Below are 16,505 nucleotides of genomic sequence, written 5' to 3' on the forward strand. Positions count from 1 at the left end.
CATTGCTCCTGAAGCATTCTCACTCCTATGGCAAGCCCACACTGGGCTCTGTGCTTTGCTCACCCTCAGATACGAGTCCAGAGGTGACGGCCACGACCCACTTGAGCACATGGAGTGCACCACCTGCAGCAGAGGCGGGATGGGCCAAGCCAGGTAGGCTCTATGCCTTCCTCAAGGCCCTGGGCTGGGGCAGAGTTGATCCCCATTGCTTCATCCACACCAGCCACACTCAGCACTCCAGCTGCTTCCCACCTCCATGGCATCTTGCAGAGATCCAGTGCGTGTGTCCAAGATAAAGTAGAGGAGCAGCTGGGAACAGGGGCTTTGCATCTCCTCAGCTCAGCCTCTGCGCGTCTTGCCCGAGGAGGGACATCAAGTAGCTGGGGTAAGCCAGGACCCCGATTACGCGCTCCCCAGTTCAACCTTGACGGTGAGAAGAGCCCCCGCGGCAGCTGGGGAGGCCGGCCGTCCCCCCGCGATGCCCAAGCACGGCCGTTCGGGGGCAGAGGAAAGGCGGCCGGCAGCGGGAGCCGGCTGGAGCGGGCGGCGGGGCTGCTGGGCGCTGCCTCCCGCCGGCGGCGGAGCCGCAGCGCCAGCCCGGGGCCGGGGCCGCGCCGGGCGGTTCGCGGGCGCCGGGCGCCCTCTTGTGCGCGCAGGGACGCAGGGCCCCGGGGGGAGCCCCGCCGCAGCGCTGCCCCGCCTGCAGGGGTCCAGAGGGGCCGGCTCTGCAAACGCAACGTGCCGGGCAGCCCTGTGAAAGAGCAAACCCTTAAAAGCCGGGAGAATCCGCTGTACTTCCGCCCGTCGTGACAGACCACCTGCGGGCCATTTAGGGGTACCCACCACCCTGTGTCCAGCTTCATGGTTTGCTCCTAAAGAGAACAGCATCACTCTGCTCCACAGAGTGCTGGCAGGGCATCACCCCAGAATGGACATAGAATTATTGAAAGGTTTGCTTTGGAAGGGATTTTTGATGTAACTTAGATCAGGTTGCTCAAATCCCCATCCAACCTGGTCTTGAATGCTTTCAGGAATGGAACATCCATAATTTCTCTGGGCAACATCTTCTAGTGCCTCATCACCCTCATAATGAAGACTTTTTTCCTAATGCAAATCTAAATGTCTCCTCTTATAGTTGAAAAAAACACTCCCCCTTGTCCTATCACAATCTGCCCATGTAAAAAGATGTTCTCCCTCTTTTTAATAAGCCCTCTTCAAGTACTGGAAGGCTGCAATGAGGTCTCTCCAGAGCCTTCTCTTCTCCATGCCAAACAATCCCATCTCTCACAACCTGTCTTTGTAGGAGACGAGCTCCAGCCCTCTTATCATCTTTGTAGCTCTCCTCTGGATCCCCTCTAACACGTTAATGTTTTTCTTGTGCTGAGCACCCCATATTTGGATGCAGAACTCCAGATGGGCTCTCACGAGGACATTTCACTTATGCCCCAGCAGCAGCATGTGCTGGGCCATCCCTGTGTAGCTGCATGGCACAAACCAAAGCCTCAGTGGGAAGAAATGGGGACAGTAAGCCTTGGAAGAGGCAGAAGGCAGAGTCAGGCAACCTACAGTCACCAGCGTGCCTTGAGACTACTCAAAAGCCTCTAAGAGTAAGGAGATAATCCTTCATTTTGGCCACTTCCCTCCCTGAACTCTCTGCAGCTTTGCTCACCATCTCCAAGGGAGCCGGGCAGCAGTGGAAGTCCCAGTAGAAGGGCAGTCCTGACAGCTCGCTTTTCACGTGCAGCCTGAGGCCACTGGGAGAGCGGTGGCAGGAGAAGGCAGTGGTGGCACCCGGCTGCCCTGCCAGCAAGGGGCACATCAAGTTGCACAAGTGGTTCAGAAAGGAGGACACGTGGACTGTCAGCCGTTTGTTCAGCTCCTGGGAAAAGGCAAGGTTAGGGGGCACAGCACAGCACTGGGGAAAAATCAGCAGAAATCCCAACACCAAAGGAGTCAAACTATTGCATGTTCCACAGCAAAAAGCTATCCCTGGGCCTTGGCTTCCAGCTCTCTGACATGACATTCTTCACTGATTCTCCCAAGCTAGCTATGCTGGGCAGACTCCCATATCCTGCCAGTTCAGGATGGGCAGGGTGCAACAGTCTGCACTAGCACATCTGTTCTGCATGCCACCACGAGCACCATAGCCTGGCTGAGAGCCAACAGCAGGACAATCTGCCAGAGCTGGGGGATGGCTGCAGCCATCTGCCCATCCCTCCTGCCACCAGCCACTCAGCATTATGTGACACATACCACTCCAATGGCACATGAAGGCCTGGGCTCATGGGCTGAGATGAGGCACAGCTCCATGCATTTTTGGGGGCCAAGCTGACAGGATGCCCCATGAGAGACTACTAGCTATGAATGTGAACAGAATCTCTCTGTCATGAGTAGAAGGCAGCCTTGTTTCAAGCTCCTCTTTAGTACATTGACCCTGGTGAAACCAGCTGCCCATCCAGCCCACAAGTGAAGAGACTGTGCCAGCCTCTGTATGCAGACCCACCTGGCTGCCCCAGGCATGCTAAATAGTGTGGCCCATTCTCCCAGGAGAAGGGTGTTTGGCCAAGTAGGGTGACAGGGCTTGGGCAGAGCCACACAGGGACTTCCCAGGATGAGCATTTGCACCCGAGCCTAGTCAGACTCAACAGCTACCGTCTCACCAAGCAATGTATGCTGGTATGTCAGCTGCTGGGAGGAGAAAAGGAGGCCCCTGGCCTTTTCAGACACTCACCTTGGACTTTTGTCCCACAGCCTCGGCATCTGCACTCTCGTACCAGACACTGCTGAGGTCAGAAATCAGCAGGATATAGCCAGTATCCCTGAAGCACACTTTAGCAAGAAAAGTGGACTCGCCAAAGCGGACAGAAGCCCAGGGCTGGGTCAGGAGGCTGCTTTCCAGCTCCTCGGAGCCCTCCATCTGCAAGAGAGCAACCAGGTCTCTGCCTCACCCCCCAGCCAGGAAGACCTGGTCCCTGGGGTGGCCTCACAGGGACCGGCAGTCCCGGCTGGCCCATTTATGACCTGACAGCACAGAAGTCAGGATACTCAGCCAGCTCTGGTCACACATGCAAGCAGCAGAGCTGGGGCCTCAGTTTTGGGAGCTTGCTGCAGCTCACAATAAGCACCCCAGATGCACCAGCAGGCGCACGGCAGTGGAACTGCTGCCTCCCCGGGTTATCCGCTGCTTGCTGGCGTTAACACGGCAAGACCTCTACGCCCAAGCGAACACTCGGGCTGCCCTGCCGGCACCGGGCGGGCAGCTGGGTGCCGCACCCTCTCCTGCTGCTGGGGCATCCCATCCCTGCGCTCCACGCGAGCCCGCGCCGTCCCTGCCGGCAGCGACACCGGCAGAGTGCCGGCAGCCCACGGCTGCTTCCCGCTCCTCCCTGCGACGGGCTCCACGCCTCCCAAAACACTCGGGGACCCAGCGACCGCGGGGTGCCCGCAGGCCTCGGGCTCTGCGGAGCCGCAGCATTACCCGAGAGCAGGAGGAGTAGGCGGCCGGGGGATGCCGAGGCACGGTCTGGCGAGCGGCGCCGGGCCGGAGGCGAGGGCAGACTACGGCTCCCGGCATGCTGCTCTCTTCCGCGGCGAGCGGGGCCGGGGCACGCCGGGATGTGCGGCTCCTTGCGCTCCGGGAACTGCCATTCCTTCCTCACAGCCCCCGGGGGCACGCTAGTATTCCCTTGCCTGCTCATAAGGACAGCGAACCGAGCTGGCGTGTCCCTCTGGAGCGTCCGCGGTTGCCGCAAGGGGTGCCACGGCCGAGATGCCGATGGGGACCGAAATGCTTTAGGACTTTATTCTGCGCTTGCGCCTGCTACGAAATGTCCTGGCACAAGTGCCCAGCTGGGTACAGGGCCCTGTGCAGCCGGAGAGGCAGCGGCAGCGCGGAGCTTCTCCCGTTCCTTGGCCGCAGGTTTATTCCTCAGCCCCAGGGTGCCGGGGCAGGCACGGCCAGGGCACGCACCCGCACCGCTGCTCTGCCAGGGGGTGCATCAACTCGGCTGCTGCACCCCAGTGAGCCCTGCATAGCTGGGGCTGCAGGTGCCTCTGTCCCCGTGCCTGGGCACTGGGCTCACAAGGTGACACAGAGCAGCATTGTGCCAGCTTGGCACACTACATACCCCCAATTCCCTCCGCACTGAGGTCCCACCCTTACCCCAGGCACTGATTTCCAAACCTCATCACCCATAGGCACAACCGGGACACGGGAGGAGATGGAACGATTCCTGAGCACAGTGCCAGCAGGTGAGCATAGCCAGAGTGACAGTCCTCTGGGGCTGGCCAAAGCACTGAACCCTCTCCATGTCATGTCCACAGGGTGATGGTGGATTTTAGAGGTACCCACATCTTCAGCTGCAGTGGCACCAGGTGGCCCTGCCCTCCTGTCACAGTCCTCAGGGCAACAGGGGAGCCTCTAGGTAAATCCCATCTGGAAAGAAAACCCCTGAAAAAGGCAAAGTTGGTTGAAGGTTTTTATATATTGCTATCAAGCAGGGAAATTAGGTTTGTGTTAGGAGGGTGGAAGCTTAGGTTCCTCCAGTCCTCAAGGGCTTCAGAAATGAGGAGCAAAGTGGTTCACAAGCTGCCTTGAGGTCACAGCCCTGTTTTCACATAAGATGCCCCCAGATGACAGGGTCAGGCCATGGTGTGCCATGCAGGCATGTCTGTCTGGCTTGGCCTTATTGCTGGCTGCAGCTCCCCAGAGCTGGGTTTGGGGAGCAAGTGTGTCCCTTCCCCCAGGGCAGCAGTCCCCTCCTCAGTGGCACAACTGCCCTCCTCCTCTTCCTCTCTCCTCGGGCAGAGGAAGCAGCACGGAAAGGCTTTGCAGGAAGATGGCAGCAGCCTCCTTAGCCCAGTGGGGAGCCTATATGCTTGGCTGGCTTCCCCTCTCTCTCCGCAGAGGTGACAGTCACCAGCTCTGGCTTTCCATGGCTGCTCAGAAAGCAGCCCTCGTTCCTCCAGTGTTCCTGCAAGCAGGGAGGTAGGCAGTGAAATGGGAGCCCCTTCCTCCTAGCCCACACCAGCCCCAGCACCCTCAGTAAGACTGCCTGGAGGCAGAGCTGGTGGTTTGCCCCATGGACAGATCCAGTCCTCAGAGCATGGCATATGCAGAGCACCTAGGGCAGCCCCTCACCTGAGACTGTGTTCTCCAGAAAAAATGACAAGAAGCCAGTTAAGAAGACAGGGACCATAAGCAGGGAGAGGAAGAGGAGATCCAATGGCACCCAGCCTGCAAGGACAGTGCCAGAATCAGCCAGGAGGTCCCAGCCCAGCCAGGGATAAGGGGCATGAGCAGCCATGGCAGAATCAGAGATTGAAGAGGTAGCTGCCTGCTACCATGAGCTGACTCAGCCTCCCAGAACACTGGAGATGTGTGGTCACCATTCCATGTGACTCAAGGCTTTGCCTTGCCTGGGGAATGTCCCTCATACCTGTGGCCAGGGGAGCCAGAGCCGTGCCGAACCACCGCGGTATCAGCAGTGCCATGAACATGGCAAAGCCAACAATGAAGATGTTCCTCCCTGAGTCAATGTCTGTGTACTGGAAGTAGGAGATCCCCGTGCCCACAGCCACGGCATAGGTTACACAAAGCACCCCTCCTGCGAGGGGCAGGAGTCAGGAGGTGCCAGGCAGGCTGCCAGTGCCGCAGCAAGGGGCAGGGCAGGGTACCCACCGTGAACTGCCAGTGGGATATGGGTGAGGAGCCCTGCCAGCCTCGGGGACATGCCCAGCACCATGCACAGCAGGGCGCTTACTTGCACTGAGCGGTGAGAGCCAGCCTGGGAAAGAAGAGTGGGAAAGTGAGGATGGGTAGCATCACCCCTGCTCTGTCTCCCACCCCCTTCTGCTACGCACACCTGCCTTTCCCAGCGCTGGCTCCGTGACAGCCTGGCAATTACAAGTCCCGCACACCTGCTCAACTGCCTCCCCATCCCTTGCCAACCCATTTCCCCCTACTTTGGCATACCTGCGTGAAGCCAGTGGCACAGGTGTTTGCAATGCTGGAGGCCGTGCCCCCTGCGGTGCCCAGCAGTCCTGCCAGGAGGCTGCCCAACCCTTCCATGCAGAGCCCCCGGTTACAGGCGTGAGGGGGTAGCCGGGGGACTCGCAGCAGCCTCCCACACAGCACATAGCAGCCCACAGAGTTCATGCTACAGCCGATGGCCATGGCGATGCCCACTGCCAGCGCCCGGGGGGTGAGCAGCGGCCACCTCCACGCTCCTGCAGCAGAGGGAAAAGGGACAGGTGATAGAAATCCTGACCAAATGTGGATCTCTGCACTCAGCCCTGCTGCCTCCCACCTGCATAGGGGATGCGGATCCAAGGGGCATTGGAGGTGCTGTTGGCCCAGGACAGCTGTGCCACAGTCACATCCAGTGATTCCCAGGGAACGTGGAAGTAGCTGAGGATGGCACATACAATGCAGACACCAGCAAATGGGAGCAGTACCTGCAAGGCAAAAGGGGACCCTCAGCAGAGGACCCTTCTCCCCTACCTGCCCTGGCCAGCACCCCATCCTTTTCCTGTCACATCTCCCAAGGAGTCATACCACATCTCCCCTTACCCCTGCAGCAAGTATCCCAAGCTGTTCTGCTCCAACACCCTAGGATGCTTCCCCAGAAGCATCCATGTTCTGGGAGCTGCACCAGAGCTTTTCATGCCTGCCTGTGCTCCAGGTCTCACCTAATTCCACACCAAAGAGCCAGGCTTGGAGAGAGAAGCCTGGTGACAGTGAAGAGAGCAGACAAACCACAGTACCGAGAATGTGCGCAGGGTGGGAACTGAATACTCTGTGGAGCCCTCCCAAGCATGGGGCCAGGCACAGAAGGGCAGGCGGCAGGACCGCAGGTGTTGGGAGAAGGTGACAGCAAGGAGCATGAGCCTAGGAGAGTGAGCACAGGTCACCACACAGCATCACAGTCAGTGATGGGGCCCCAGATGTGCACCGTGCACTGCAGGGGTGCCCCATCCCTGTCCTGCTGGTGAAAGAAAGGCCCAGGAACTGCCCACCACTACAATCTCACATACAGCAGTGCTACTCCCCAGTTAGTGGAGCAGAAGAAAGCAGCTTCTTTGTATGTGGACAGCCCGATGATGGAGAGGCTGGGGGCCAGGACCATGGGCCCACAGTGCCGCACTGCCCACCCACATACACCAGACACTCCCAGCACCAACTGAATCAGCCCAGAGATCAGCACTGCTCCAGAGACCTGTAAGAGGAAAGGATGGGCCTGTGGGGCAGGATACATGGAGAGCAGTCCAACACCTTCCCTTGGCCACATTCCCACCACCCCAGCAGCTGGGAACAAGCACTTGTTTCATGTGCTCTGCTCACCCCCAGCACAGAGAAACATATACGTGGACATGCATCATGATCCCCAATGCCTTCGCAACTCTCTTCATGGCATATCCCAGGAAAAGAGACTGGGGGTACAGGGATGTGGGTGACAAGTGGAAAGCTGATGGAGCAGGATAGGGACCTCTATTCCCAGGAGCACCCACCTCTTGCAGTGAGTCAGCCCAGCTCCCTGTGTCTCTGCAATGAGGTACAAGGCATGTACTGGCCATGGCTGTGCCTAGAAGGGAATTTTGGAAGGGTGTGATACACATGGATCCTAGGCTTCTGGAGCTGTGTCCAAGAGGATGCAGTAAGGTGACTGCTGGCTGCAGAAGGAAAAGTGTGCCAGCGTCTCTGTCCCCATAAGCCCTGGCACTGGGGGAGTGACCAGATACATCGCAAGTGCACTCAGGAGTGAGTAGGGTGCTGTGCACCATCACTAGAAGGGCCAGCAGGTAGGACCCCTTGCTACCCCTCATCCCTACTCCACCTACCAGGCACCTCATCATTGCCACTCCCCTGGCACGAGCATGGCCCAGGCCCCAAGGGACACAGGCTCCAGGGCTGTGCTTACCATTCCTGTCTGTGCTGGCACCAGGGGACAGGTGGGAGCTCAGCACCATGGCAGGGACTAAGTACTCAAAGGATGGGATTTGAACCAGTGGCAACCTGAGGAAGGGAACAACAGCACATTAGGGAGGAAGGACAGGGAAGGGAACAGGGTTGCTCCAAAAGCCCAGGCTGCTAGAGGAACAGGGGTGGGAAGGGAAGCAGAAAAGAACCCCAAAGTGGCAGGAGGTTACCCCATATTCTACATGTGCCCTAGTACATCCCAAGTGACAGCACATGGAGTGGATGCAGACGTCAGAGGCTTTGCTGAATCCCATACCCAGCCTGTGTGGGCAGCACAGGCATCCGATGGTCTGAAGGAGCTGTGTATTATGTTGGAGCAAGGCAGTGAGGAGCTAGAGGGAAAGCACAGCAGTTTTACTAGAGGTGTATGTGAGAGGGAGGGAACATCTGTGACAACTGTGCAGAGATGCAGCGCAAAGAGGTTTTCCTTGTGCCCCTTCCCATTTCCAGCAAAGCCCAACTTCCCATATCCTAGGAGACAGACATGCCCTGCCATGGCATCACCCTCCTCCTGGTGACAGCTGCTCCCCTTCATCCCCCTTGCTCACCGGCTCCCCAGGGTGGTCTGCAGCACTGTGGAGATGCCGCAGGCAAAGAGGCTTCGTGCCAGCAGCTTGCTGGTGGTCTGGGCATGAGGTGGCTCCTGAGGCAGGGTGGGCAGCAGGAGGAGGTGGAAGATGCAGAGCAAGGAGGTCTGCACAGCCAGGTGCTGTGCAGGGAAGAGATGGAGCAGTCACAACTCCTTGCAACACCCAGAGCTGCAGCTCCCCATGCCCAGCCCCCCTGAGAGGGTGGATGCCCACTGACACCACCACTCACTACTGCCCACTCCTCTCCCAGCACACACTGACCAGAGCCCTACACACCCTTTGCCTGGCAGGATGCAGTCCCTGCCCTGCAGTCCAAGAGGATCCCAGCCCTCTCCTCATCCCACGTCTCTGGCTGCTCACTGTGGTCCCCCCTTACCTGAAGGGCTAAGCAGCAGCTCATCATCCAGGAGCACATCTTCTGGGAGGAGCAGGGTGTGAGCATGGGGCTCCCAGCTCCAGGTGCTCTGCCACGGCCCTCATTCATGCTGCTGCCTTCCCCACACTGCTCCCAGTTTTCAGTGCAGAGGGTAGGCAGGCTCCCACCCCCAAGAGTTCCTCCCAAATACTCACATGGCTGAACTTCCACCTTCTGCAGGAGCTGCCCCAGGGTTAGCCATTAACTTGAGTTGGTTAGTAATCTGCCCTTGTGGCCAGGAATGTGTCAACCTGGTTTGTCACGGCAAGGGCCAGGTGACAGACAGCCACAAGCAGGCCATCAGACACTATTACAATGCCAACTACCCACAGCCTGGGACCCATTCACTGCCTCTGTGGGCAAGCACCGGGGAGGCCACAGCCTTGACACCTCTTCCTCCATGTGTTTAGACTACTCCCACCAGCAGCATCCTCCAGCTTCAGTATGCCCTGCTCATGCTTGTTTCACCCCAGCATAGCATCTGCTGCCCTCCTGGCCCAGCCTGGTCTCTATTAGGGGTCTATTATATCCTCTATTCTCCTAGGAGAGTACTGAATCCTGCCACTGGACAAGGATGTCAGGGACAGGAGCTGCCTGCTTGGCTGGAAAGGGATGCTCATGTTTTTGTAACGGGGCAGAGGTGGCTGTGTCAGTGACCTGGTCATGCCTTTGCTGCTCAAGGCTCACTCATTAACAGGTAAGACTTTGGAGAGCAAAGAGCAGTGAAGAGAACATGCATTCCCCGCATTCCCAAGGATGGAGATCCTCCTCTATCCTGTTGTCCCTGCCTGCACCAGACCTGATATCCCTCATGTCAGGAGAGAGACTGCAGGCCTTGGCAGGTCTCCTGGGCTCACTGGCAGCACCTTGGATTTGTCTTACACAGAAACTCCAGGAGCAGGCACAGCTGCATGGACGTGGCTCTGCTCTGGGGCAGGCATGCTGCCAGTATGGAGCAGCTCAGCAGGAGGCAGGCACACAGCAAGAACTACTTTTATTGGAAGATATTTGCATCTACAAAAGAGTGAAAAACAGGTGTAAAATCCACAGTAAAAAGAAGGGGCATGATGAACTGGCCTGGTCAGCAAGACAAGGTGCCTTCTTCCCACTCTGAGGAGCAGTCAGGCATTATTTTCTCACAGACACAGACAGCTGGGGTTTGGGATGGGGTCACAGAGCACCCCAGATTCAAAACACCCAACACAGCAGGATAAGAAAGCTCAGCCCTAACCACATCTCATCCCCATGAAGCCCAGTGGGGCACAGCCACATTGGGGTACCTGCTAATTGTCACTCCTGCAAGTTCCAAGAAGTGGCCTAACAGCCCCCAAATGTAAATACTGCTATGACCAGCCAGCTCACTCCCACCTCCTTCAACCTACTCTCCTTCAACCTACTCTCCCCTACCACCCCAGGCACCCCACCTTCTCACTGGGGTCACTTAGCCTTAGCCCCTCCACCCTGTACACACAGTCCCAGCCTCCAACATCCCATATGCCATCTCTGTCCAACACCGCTCACTACAGGAAGAGGTACAATACCCCCTTTGCACAAGCACCCCAGCCCAAAGGCAAACCATATTTACCCTCCAGCTATTAAGTTCCCACCCCAGCAAGCCAGTTCTATCCCTACCTGTCCCAGCAGCCCCTTGTGAAAAATATCCCTGCCCTAGGTGGGGGGACACAAGTGCTGGTTTGAAAGTAATGCAGGAGCCTTCAGCCCCATGCAGTTCCAGGGATCAGGGGTCCCAGAAGTGCAAGGAAGTGAGTTGTGCCACACTAGAAGGGAAGGGAAACAGGGCTGCTGTCCTACACTCCTAGCTGGGAAAAATGAAGCTCTTGATTCTACTGAGATCCATTGCAGTATGCAAGAAGCACTGCTTCAGCCCCAGGGGGTCCAGCCAGTCCTCACGGTTCGGGGCTGCATCCCATGTGGGGCCCGCAGTGGCTGAGCAAGCATGGCAGTGGAGCACTGGAGGAGCCGGGAGCACGGCGAGTCCAAAAGGGCCAGGCTGGCTGGGGGCTGCAGTGGGGGTGGTACGGTTGGATCTCTCACAGGCAGCGGGCACTTTCCGGAAAGGACCTTGTGGGAGGCGCCTGTGTTGGGCTAGATCAGGTGCCTTTGGGTAGGACAGGGCTGTCATCACGCTGCTCCACAGGTAGAGTGCAGTCGCTGTGACACCTCCACGATGTGGCTCCTTGGTCGTCTTATTCTCCCCCAGGCAACGGGTGCAGCCGGCTGAGGAGACACTGGGCAGCTCGGGCTGGGGTTGGCCAGGGGCTGGGGCTGGCTGGGCATCCAGCTGGCACCTCCCCTCCTCAGGGAACAGCGCAGGCCGGGGAGCTGCAGCGTTGACACTCCTTATGCACACAGACCGGTGCACTACACTGATGGAGGCGAAGATGGCTGCGAAGCCCGTCAGGTACACCACACCCAGGAGGCAGGCCAGCTAGGGAGAAGCCAAATGTTAGTCCAGAGGAGAAGCCAAATGTTAGTCCAGACACCCCCAGCAGCAGCACCCCCTGCCAGCCATGATGTAGCATGGCCACGATCAACCCAGCAGCCACGATAGGAAAAAGCATCACCAGCTCCAGGGCTGGATGCCAAGAGCAGGCAGTCACACTGCTAATGGTGGGCAGCACACAGCCTGCCCAAAGTTGGGCCTAAATATCACAAACCAAAATGCCCCGGCTAAAAGCCAACAGTTCCTGTTCAAAACCCTACCTGGTACCCAGTTGCCTCCATGCCACCACCATGTCCTTGCACTATGACTTGTGGGGCTGTGGTCCAGCACAGGGCACACTATCCAGCACACCAGGCTGCAGTGCCTGAGGCACTGCAGCTGCAAATCAGCACCTTCTGACAGCTTCCCTTTTCAACAGAGAATAATCCAAGGTGCTGCTCTCAGTGGAAAAGAGGGTCCTGCTCCAAATCCACAGCCTGCTGGGTCCCATGTTCTTGCAATCAGCTGCTCTCCTATGCCCATACCTTCACCACTTGCTGGTAGAACTGGCCCAGCACATGCTGCCACATGGACTGCTCCATGAGGACACACAGATCTGTGTAGGTGAACCAGCCACGCCACATGCCCTGTTTTTCAGCCACACTGCAAGAAAAAAAAAAATAGGGGAATGGTGGATATGGACCATGATATGGTCAATATCCATGAATTATATGGTCCATATATCCATGAATGATATGGACCTTCCCCATAAAAGCAGCTTCAAACCAGGAAGGCTTGGAGAAGACCCTGCTTAAGCTCTGTAGGAGGGAGCTGCAGAGCCTAGCTAAGGCTCAGAGGTGTCCCAACCTCTTATTTCACTGCAGCAGGGCTATCTCCAAGCAGGGGCAGAGCCAGGCTACAACACAGATAAAGGGATCATCCCCACCCTAGACACCTACCGTCCTTCCAGCCAGCTCAGCACTTCAAACAGCTCCCGAGGATCTGTGTAGAGACTCCAGTCCTGCCGGGACAGCAGTTAAAGGTCAGTGCAGTCAAGGCACGTCACCCAGCACCCAGGCACATCTTTCTGTATCCCTTCATGGGAGCATGTGGGACAAAACCAGAAATCCAGAGTCCCCTCGATGTCTCTTTTCCCCTGCTCTGTGAAACACTTGGCAGCAGTTACAGTTTCACTTACAATGGCGCTCAGGAAGTTCATCTCCAGTGTGTTCATGGTCTGGACATCCACCTTCCCTGCTGCTCCCCACTCGTCGTTGAACACCTCCTCTTCCTCACCCTCATCATACAGATACTTACTTGCAACCATCTAAAAGTAGCACAAAGGACAGGATCTCAGCCTCCACTGCACTCACTTCCCGCCAGCCCAGTTACTTCCCTGCCCACCGCTCACCATGGAGATCAGGAAGAGGTCTGAAGATGAGATCTGCTGGAGGTATTCAGGGTTCCGGTGGCGGAGTCTCTCAATGTAAACCAGTGCCAACATCATGGAGCAGGGTGAGATGCAAGCTTCCCTGTAGGACAGGACAAGAACCAATGCTACAAAGGTCCCAGGTACCAGGACACAATTTGGCTGCTCCCTCCCCATGCAGACAGTAGGAAGGTTTAGCAAATCACTACACAGATTACAGCATTGCCAGCTCTGTGCAAGTTGTCCTGAGCTGCAGCACACAAAGTGCCAGGAATCCAGGGTGGAGAGCGAAAGCCCTGGTTTCTGTTCCCAGCCACAGTCAGCTCCCAACTGAGCAGCCCTGCCTGCAGCAAGGCATGCTGTGAGGGCTCAGCTGCCAAGAGGAGAACTCCAGGTTCAAATCTGGTTACCCAGGGAGCCGCAGATCCAGCCAGTACAGACTCCCAGTAACAAGAGCACATATGCACCTCAGAGAGAAGGATAAACTCGAAGCCGGCTGCGTTAGGAAGTCACTGGGCCTGCGGTCCGTGCCTCTAGCTTCTCTTTGACACTAATCAGGCATAGGCAAAAAGCCAGTGGCTGGCCCAGGAGACAGAAGTGAGTCACAGGTAAGACCACAGCTCCAAGTTCTGACACGGGACATGAAGGGACAGATTTTGCTTCTTACCGAGATACGTGAGACACATATTTCTTCTGGAGTCTGCGGATAGGACTGGGAGCCACTTTCTGCAGCAACTCCACAGCAATATCTAGGACAGAAAAGCCCCAAAAGAGTTAGTGTCGTGTGGTCCAGCCCATGCCCACCTTTCCCCTTCTCCCTACAAGCCCATCAGGTCTTGGTGTTTGCTCAGCCCTTCAAGTTTAACTAAAACTATGAGGCCTTATGAGAGGTCAGGGACAAGTGAGGAACAAACAAACATGCAGGGCAGGAACATCACAGCAGGAAGAGGATGTGAGTGACCAAGGCCCTGCGGCAGTGCCAGATCAGCAGGTCTGTGTCACAGGGAACCACGAGCAGTCAGCTGCAGAGAAACATCCTGCCCTCACCCTGCAGGACTTCAGACAGCCCTTCTGGAGGCCCTCTTGCTTCTTGGGCCTGATGTCACACCACACCTTCATGGTCCTTTGCTCCCCTCCAACCACCAGCATCTTCCCCCTCCAGATCTCATCAGCATGGATCCAGCCCACCCTACACCACCCTGAGATGAAGAAGCACCAGGTACCCATGTGACCAGGAGCCTGAAGGCACTAACAGGTATCAAAGCACCGATACAGTGTAACTGCAGCTCAGCCTGCTTTCCCTGCACTCAGGGACGTGCCTCAGCATTCAAGCACAGACACTGACATGTACTGGCAGATGGCTCCAGCAGCTCCCATCTCACTTCCCTATACAATAGGACCAGCTGGGGGCATCCCAATCAGCACTACCGTCTGATGCTAGGCAAGAAGTGCTTTAGACAGGAAACTTTATTTTGTTTCTGAGCCCTTGGCTGACAGCAGAGCTCGTCCCAGCAGCCTTGCATTTCCAGTTACCAGGGGAAGCATCACTGCACCCCTTCTTTCTACATCTCTCCAGCACCTAAGAGAATCCATGTACTAACATGAGTGATTTGCCCAAAGAGCAGCCACCAAGCTCAGAAAACACTGCTCTGAGGAACTTCCCTACACCATTCAGGCCACACCACTACTACGATGGATAGCCAGGCAGACACAGCTCCAGCCACCCACTGGCTGTGCCCAGCCTCTCCCACTGCTGCTGCTCTCTCTGCCCTTCCAGGCCACCATTGTGCCACCGCAAAGGCAGTACCAACATCCCAAGTGATCCCTGCAAGCTCATCCTGATATGAAACCAAATCCTTCAGTCCACAAATCCAATTCACAAGAGTGTCCTGTCCTAGAGAGAATGGACAGCAGCTGATCAGTTTCCCATCTCACAGCACAGCACACTGAGTGTGGTTACTGTTCTTCTGTCTCCAAAGGAACAAATTCACATTTCAACTTCTCTCCTCAGCTTGCCCCATACTACCTTCTGCAACTAACTCCCAATATCAAAGACCTTTTCCTGCTATTCGACTCTCCCAACAAGCCTCTATCTTGTTTGAGAATAGTGCCATGAACTTGCCATGTAGCAAGGACAGATGTACCAAGACAGATATCATAGTCCTGGGGTCCCATTTTTTGAAAGCAGTTGGTGAAGGAAGGCTGTAAAAGCAGATCAGCCCATGGACACATTCTCCATGTGCCACTCTTGCCCCCAGCTGCTGGAACCATAGCATTTCCTGAGTGCAAGGCAATCCTTCCAGTTAATAGCCCCGAACAGTTTTCCTGCATGACTGTACCCTTTGAACTTTCATCCATGGAACAGTCCCACCTCGCACCCCAGTGTAATGTCAGCCTCAAGCCTCCCTCACAGCACTTGTGTTGGAACTCGTGACTCCCAGCAGTGCCCAGGCTGCTCAGCCTGGGTCTGCCCTGGCACCACACACTCAGCATCCTCCTCCTCACCAAGGCACATCACACAGAGCCTCCTGGCAACTTCAGACTGTTTCCCTAGCAAGCAGCTAATGGAAATGCTGAGAACTCCACACAGTGAAGTCTTTGCAAACCATGCATGCCCTTTTCCACTCCTCTCCAGCATCACCTGCATGAGCTCCTCAGCCTTAACCCAGCCATGTCCTTCTGCTCCCCAAAACACTGCTGAATCGACAGGGGAAAAAAGAATGCGATTCAAACACAGCAAGAACTTGTCACCTTGGTGCTCACAACTAGAAGTTGAACAAAGCCCCGAGTGTTTTGCAGAGCACAAGCAATTATCTAAGACAGCTCTCAGCAGGAACAAGTTCACAACCTGCTCTGCCGAGGAATTCACAAGCAATCTAAAGGACTTTATACACCAGTATAATGATGTCAAAAATGCAGCAACGGGCCAGACGGGGCAACAAAACAGAGAACAGAAACCATGAGGCTCTGGCATCCTGCCCTGCTGTATTGTATTGAGCGGGAAAGGCTGGGCAGGGGTGGGATTTGGCACGGGGGAGGAAGCAGGTGACCTACTCGTCTCGGCCCCTTGGGCTACTTCCAAAGCCCTTGACTCAGCATTCCCATCTGGGGACAATCAGCAACCCACCTGCCACAGGGCTGGAGAGATTATCCAGGCTGCAGTCTTTGTCCCAGCCATAGTAGAGCCGCTTCCGCACTCTCTCGCTCAGCTGCTGGTGCCTGGGCAGGAACTGAAGGCAGACAGAGGAACGTGAGGAAGGCCCAGAGCACTCCTCATACCATGCTTTCCACCCCAAGCCAGCTCAGGGCTACACCGGGCCGGGGCGTGCGGCCACATGGGGCTCCCCGGGAGCAGGGAGAGGGGGCATCCCCCCGAGGGCCTGCTAAGAGCAGGCTGGGCCGCGGACACTCACCGTGAACTCCTGGAACCCACTGAGGGAGAAGGCGCCCTCCTCGTCCAGCAGCAGCTCGTCCAGCTCCATCTTGCCCGCTCGCAGGCCGGGGGCTGACAGATCCCCTCCGGCGATACGGGGCCGGCTCCGAGGCCGAGGCCCGGTGCACTGTCGGGAGCGGAGCCCTCAAAGCCGCTCCCAGCCTGACCGCCACCGCCTGCCCTTCCGCCCTTCCTGTTCCGGCGCGGGGCGCGGCCG

General features: G+C 56.9%; 3 protein-coding genes across 4 annotated transcripts in view; all 3 read right to left on the reverse strand.

Moving 5' to 3' along the window:
- NHEJ1 (non-homologous end joining factor 1) overlaps positions 1 to 3,071 on the reverse strand; it is a 42,372-nt gene extending 39,301 nt beyond the window's left edge. The window contains exons 1-2 of one of the 2 annotated variants that reach the window (XM_068195577.1): positions 2,732 to 3,052; positions 1,670 to 1,879 (exon numbers count right to left, since the gene is read on the reverse strand). In XM_068195577.1, coding sequence (XP_068051678.1) covers positions 1,670 to 1,879; positions 2,732 to 2,917 — 396 coding nt within the window. In that variant the 5' untranslated portion in view covers positions 2,918 to 3,052. Of the gene's footprint in view, positions 1 to 1,669; positions 1,880 to 2,731 lie in introns of both variants that reach the window. The other variant, XM_068195578.1, reaches the window with a different exon arrangement.
- A 1,393-nt stretch (positions 3,072 to 4,464) lies between these two features.
- Positions 4,465 to 9,467, reverse strand: SLC23A3 (solute carrier family 23 member 3). The gene is made up of 12 exons (XM_068195583.1): positions 8,945 to 9,467; positions 8,527 to 8,687; positions 7,920 to 8,014; positions 7,510 to 7,583; positions 7,036 to 7,217; positions 6,766 to 6,889; positions 6,309 to 6,456; positions 5,975 to 6,228; positions 5,681 to 5,786; positions 5,439 to 5,606; positions 5,141 to 5,236; positions 4,465 to 4,973 (listed from the first exon to the last, which is right to left on the reverse strand). Exons 1-12 carry the CDS (start codon positions 9,050 to 9,052, stop codon positions 4,642 to 4,644), a joined length of 1,848 nt encoding a protein of 615 aa, XP_068051684.1. The 5' UTR covers positions 9,053 to 9,467; the 3' UTR covers positions 4,465 to 4,641.
- Positions 9,468 to 9,960: 493 nt separating this feature from the next.
- On the reverse strand, positions 9,961 to 16,452 carry CNPPD1 (cyclin Pas1/PHO80 domain containing 1). Its single transcript, XM_068195585.1, has 8 exons — positions 16,269 to 16,452; positions 15,983 to 16,085; positions 13,523 to 13,604; positions 12,838 to 12,958; positions 12,625 to 12,753; positions 12,386 to 12,447; positions 11,972 to 12,089; positions 9,961 to 11,432 (listed from the first exon to the last, which is right to left on the reverse strand). Exons 1-8 carry the CDS (start codon positions 16,335 to 16,337, stop codon positions 10,800 to 10,802), a joined length of 1,317 nt encoding a protein of 438 aa, XP_068051686.1. The 5' UTR covers positions 16,338 to 16,452; the 3' UTR covers positions 9,961 to 10,799.
- Positions 16,453 to 16,505: the final 53 nt, after the last annotated feature.

The sequence above is a fragment of the Anomalospiza imberbis genome, chromosome 7 (genome assembly GCF_031753505.1).
Source record: "Anomalospiza imberbis isolate Cuckoo-Finch-1a 21T00152 chromosome 7, ASM3175350v1, whole genome shotgun sequence".
Lineage (NCBI taxonomy): Eukaryota > Metazoa > Chordata > Aves > Passeriformes > Viduidae > Anomalospiza > Anomalospiza imberbis.

Coding starts and splice junctions, on each gene's coding strand:
- CNPPD1 (XM_068195585.1), bottom strand. CDS start 16,337: ATGGAGCTGGACGAGCTGCTGCTGGACGAGGAGGGCGCCTTCTCCCTC. Junction 12,959..13,522: donor TATGTGTCTCACGTATCTCG/GTAAGAAGCAAA, acceptor CCTGTCCTACAG/GGAAGCTTGCATCTCACCCT. Junction 12,090..12,385: donor CTGAGCTGGCTGGAAGGACG/GTAGGTGTCTAG, acceptor TTTTTCTTGCAG/TGTGGCTGAAAAACAGGGCA.
- SLC23A3 (XM_068195583.1), bottom strand. CDS start 9,052: ATGAATGAGGGCCGTGGCAGAGCACCTGGAGCTGGGAGCCCCATGCTC. Junction 5,607..5,680: donor TATCCCACTGGCAGTTCACG/GTGGGTACCCTG, acceptor TGCCCCTCGCAG/GAGGGGTGCTTTGTGTAACC. Junction 4,974..5,140: donor TCTGGAGAACACAGTCTCAG/GTGAGGGGCTGC, acceptor CCCTGCTTGCAG/GAACACTGGAGGAACGAGGG.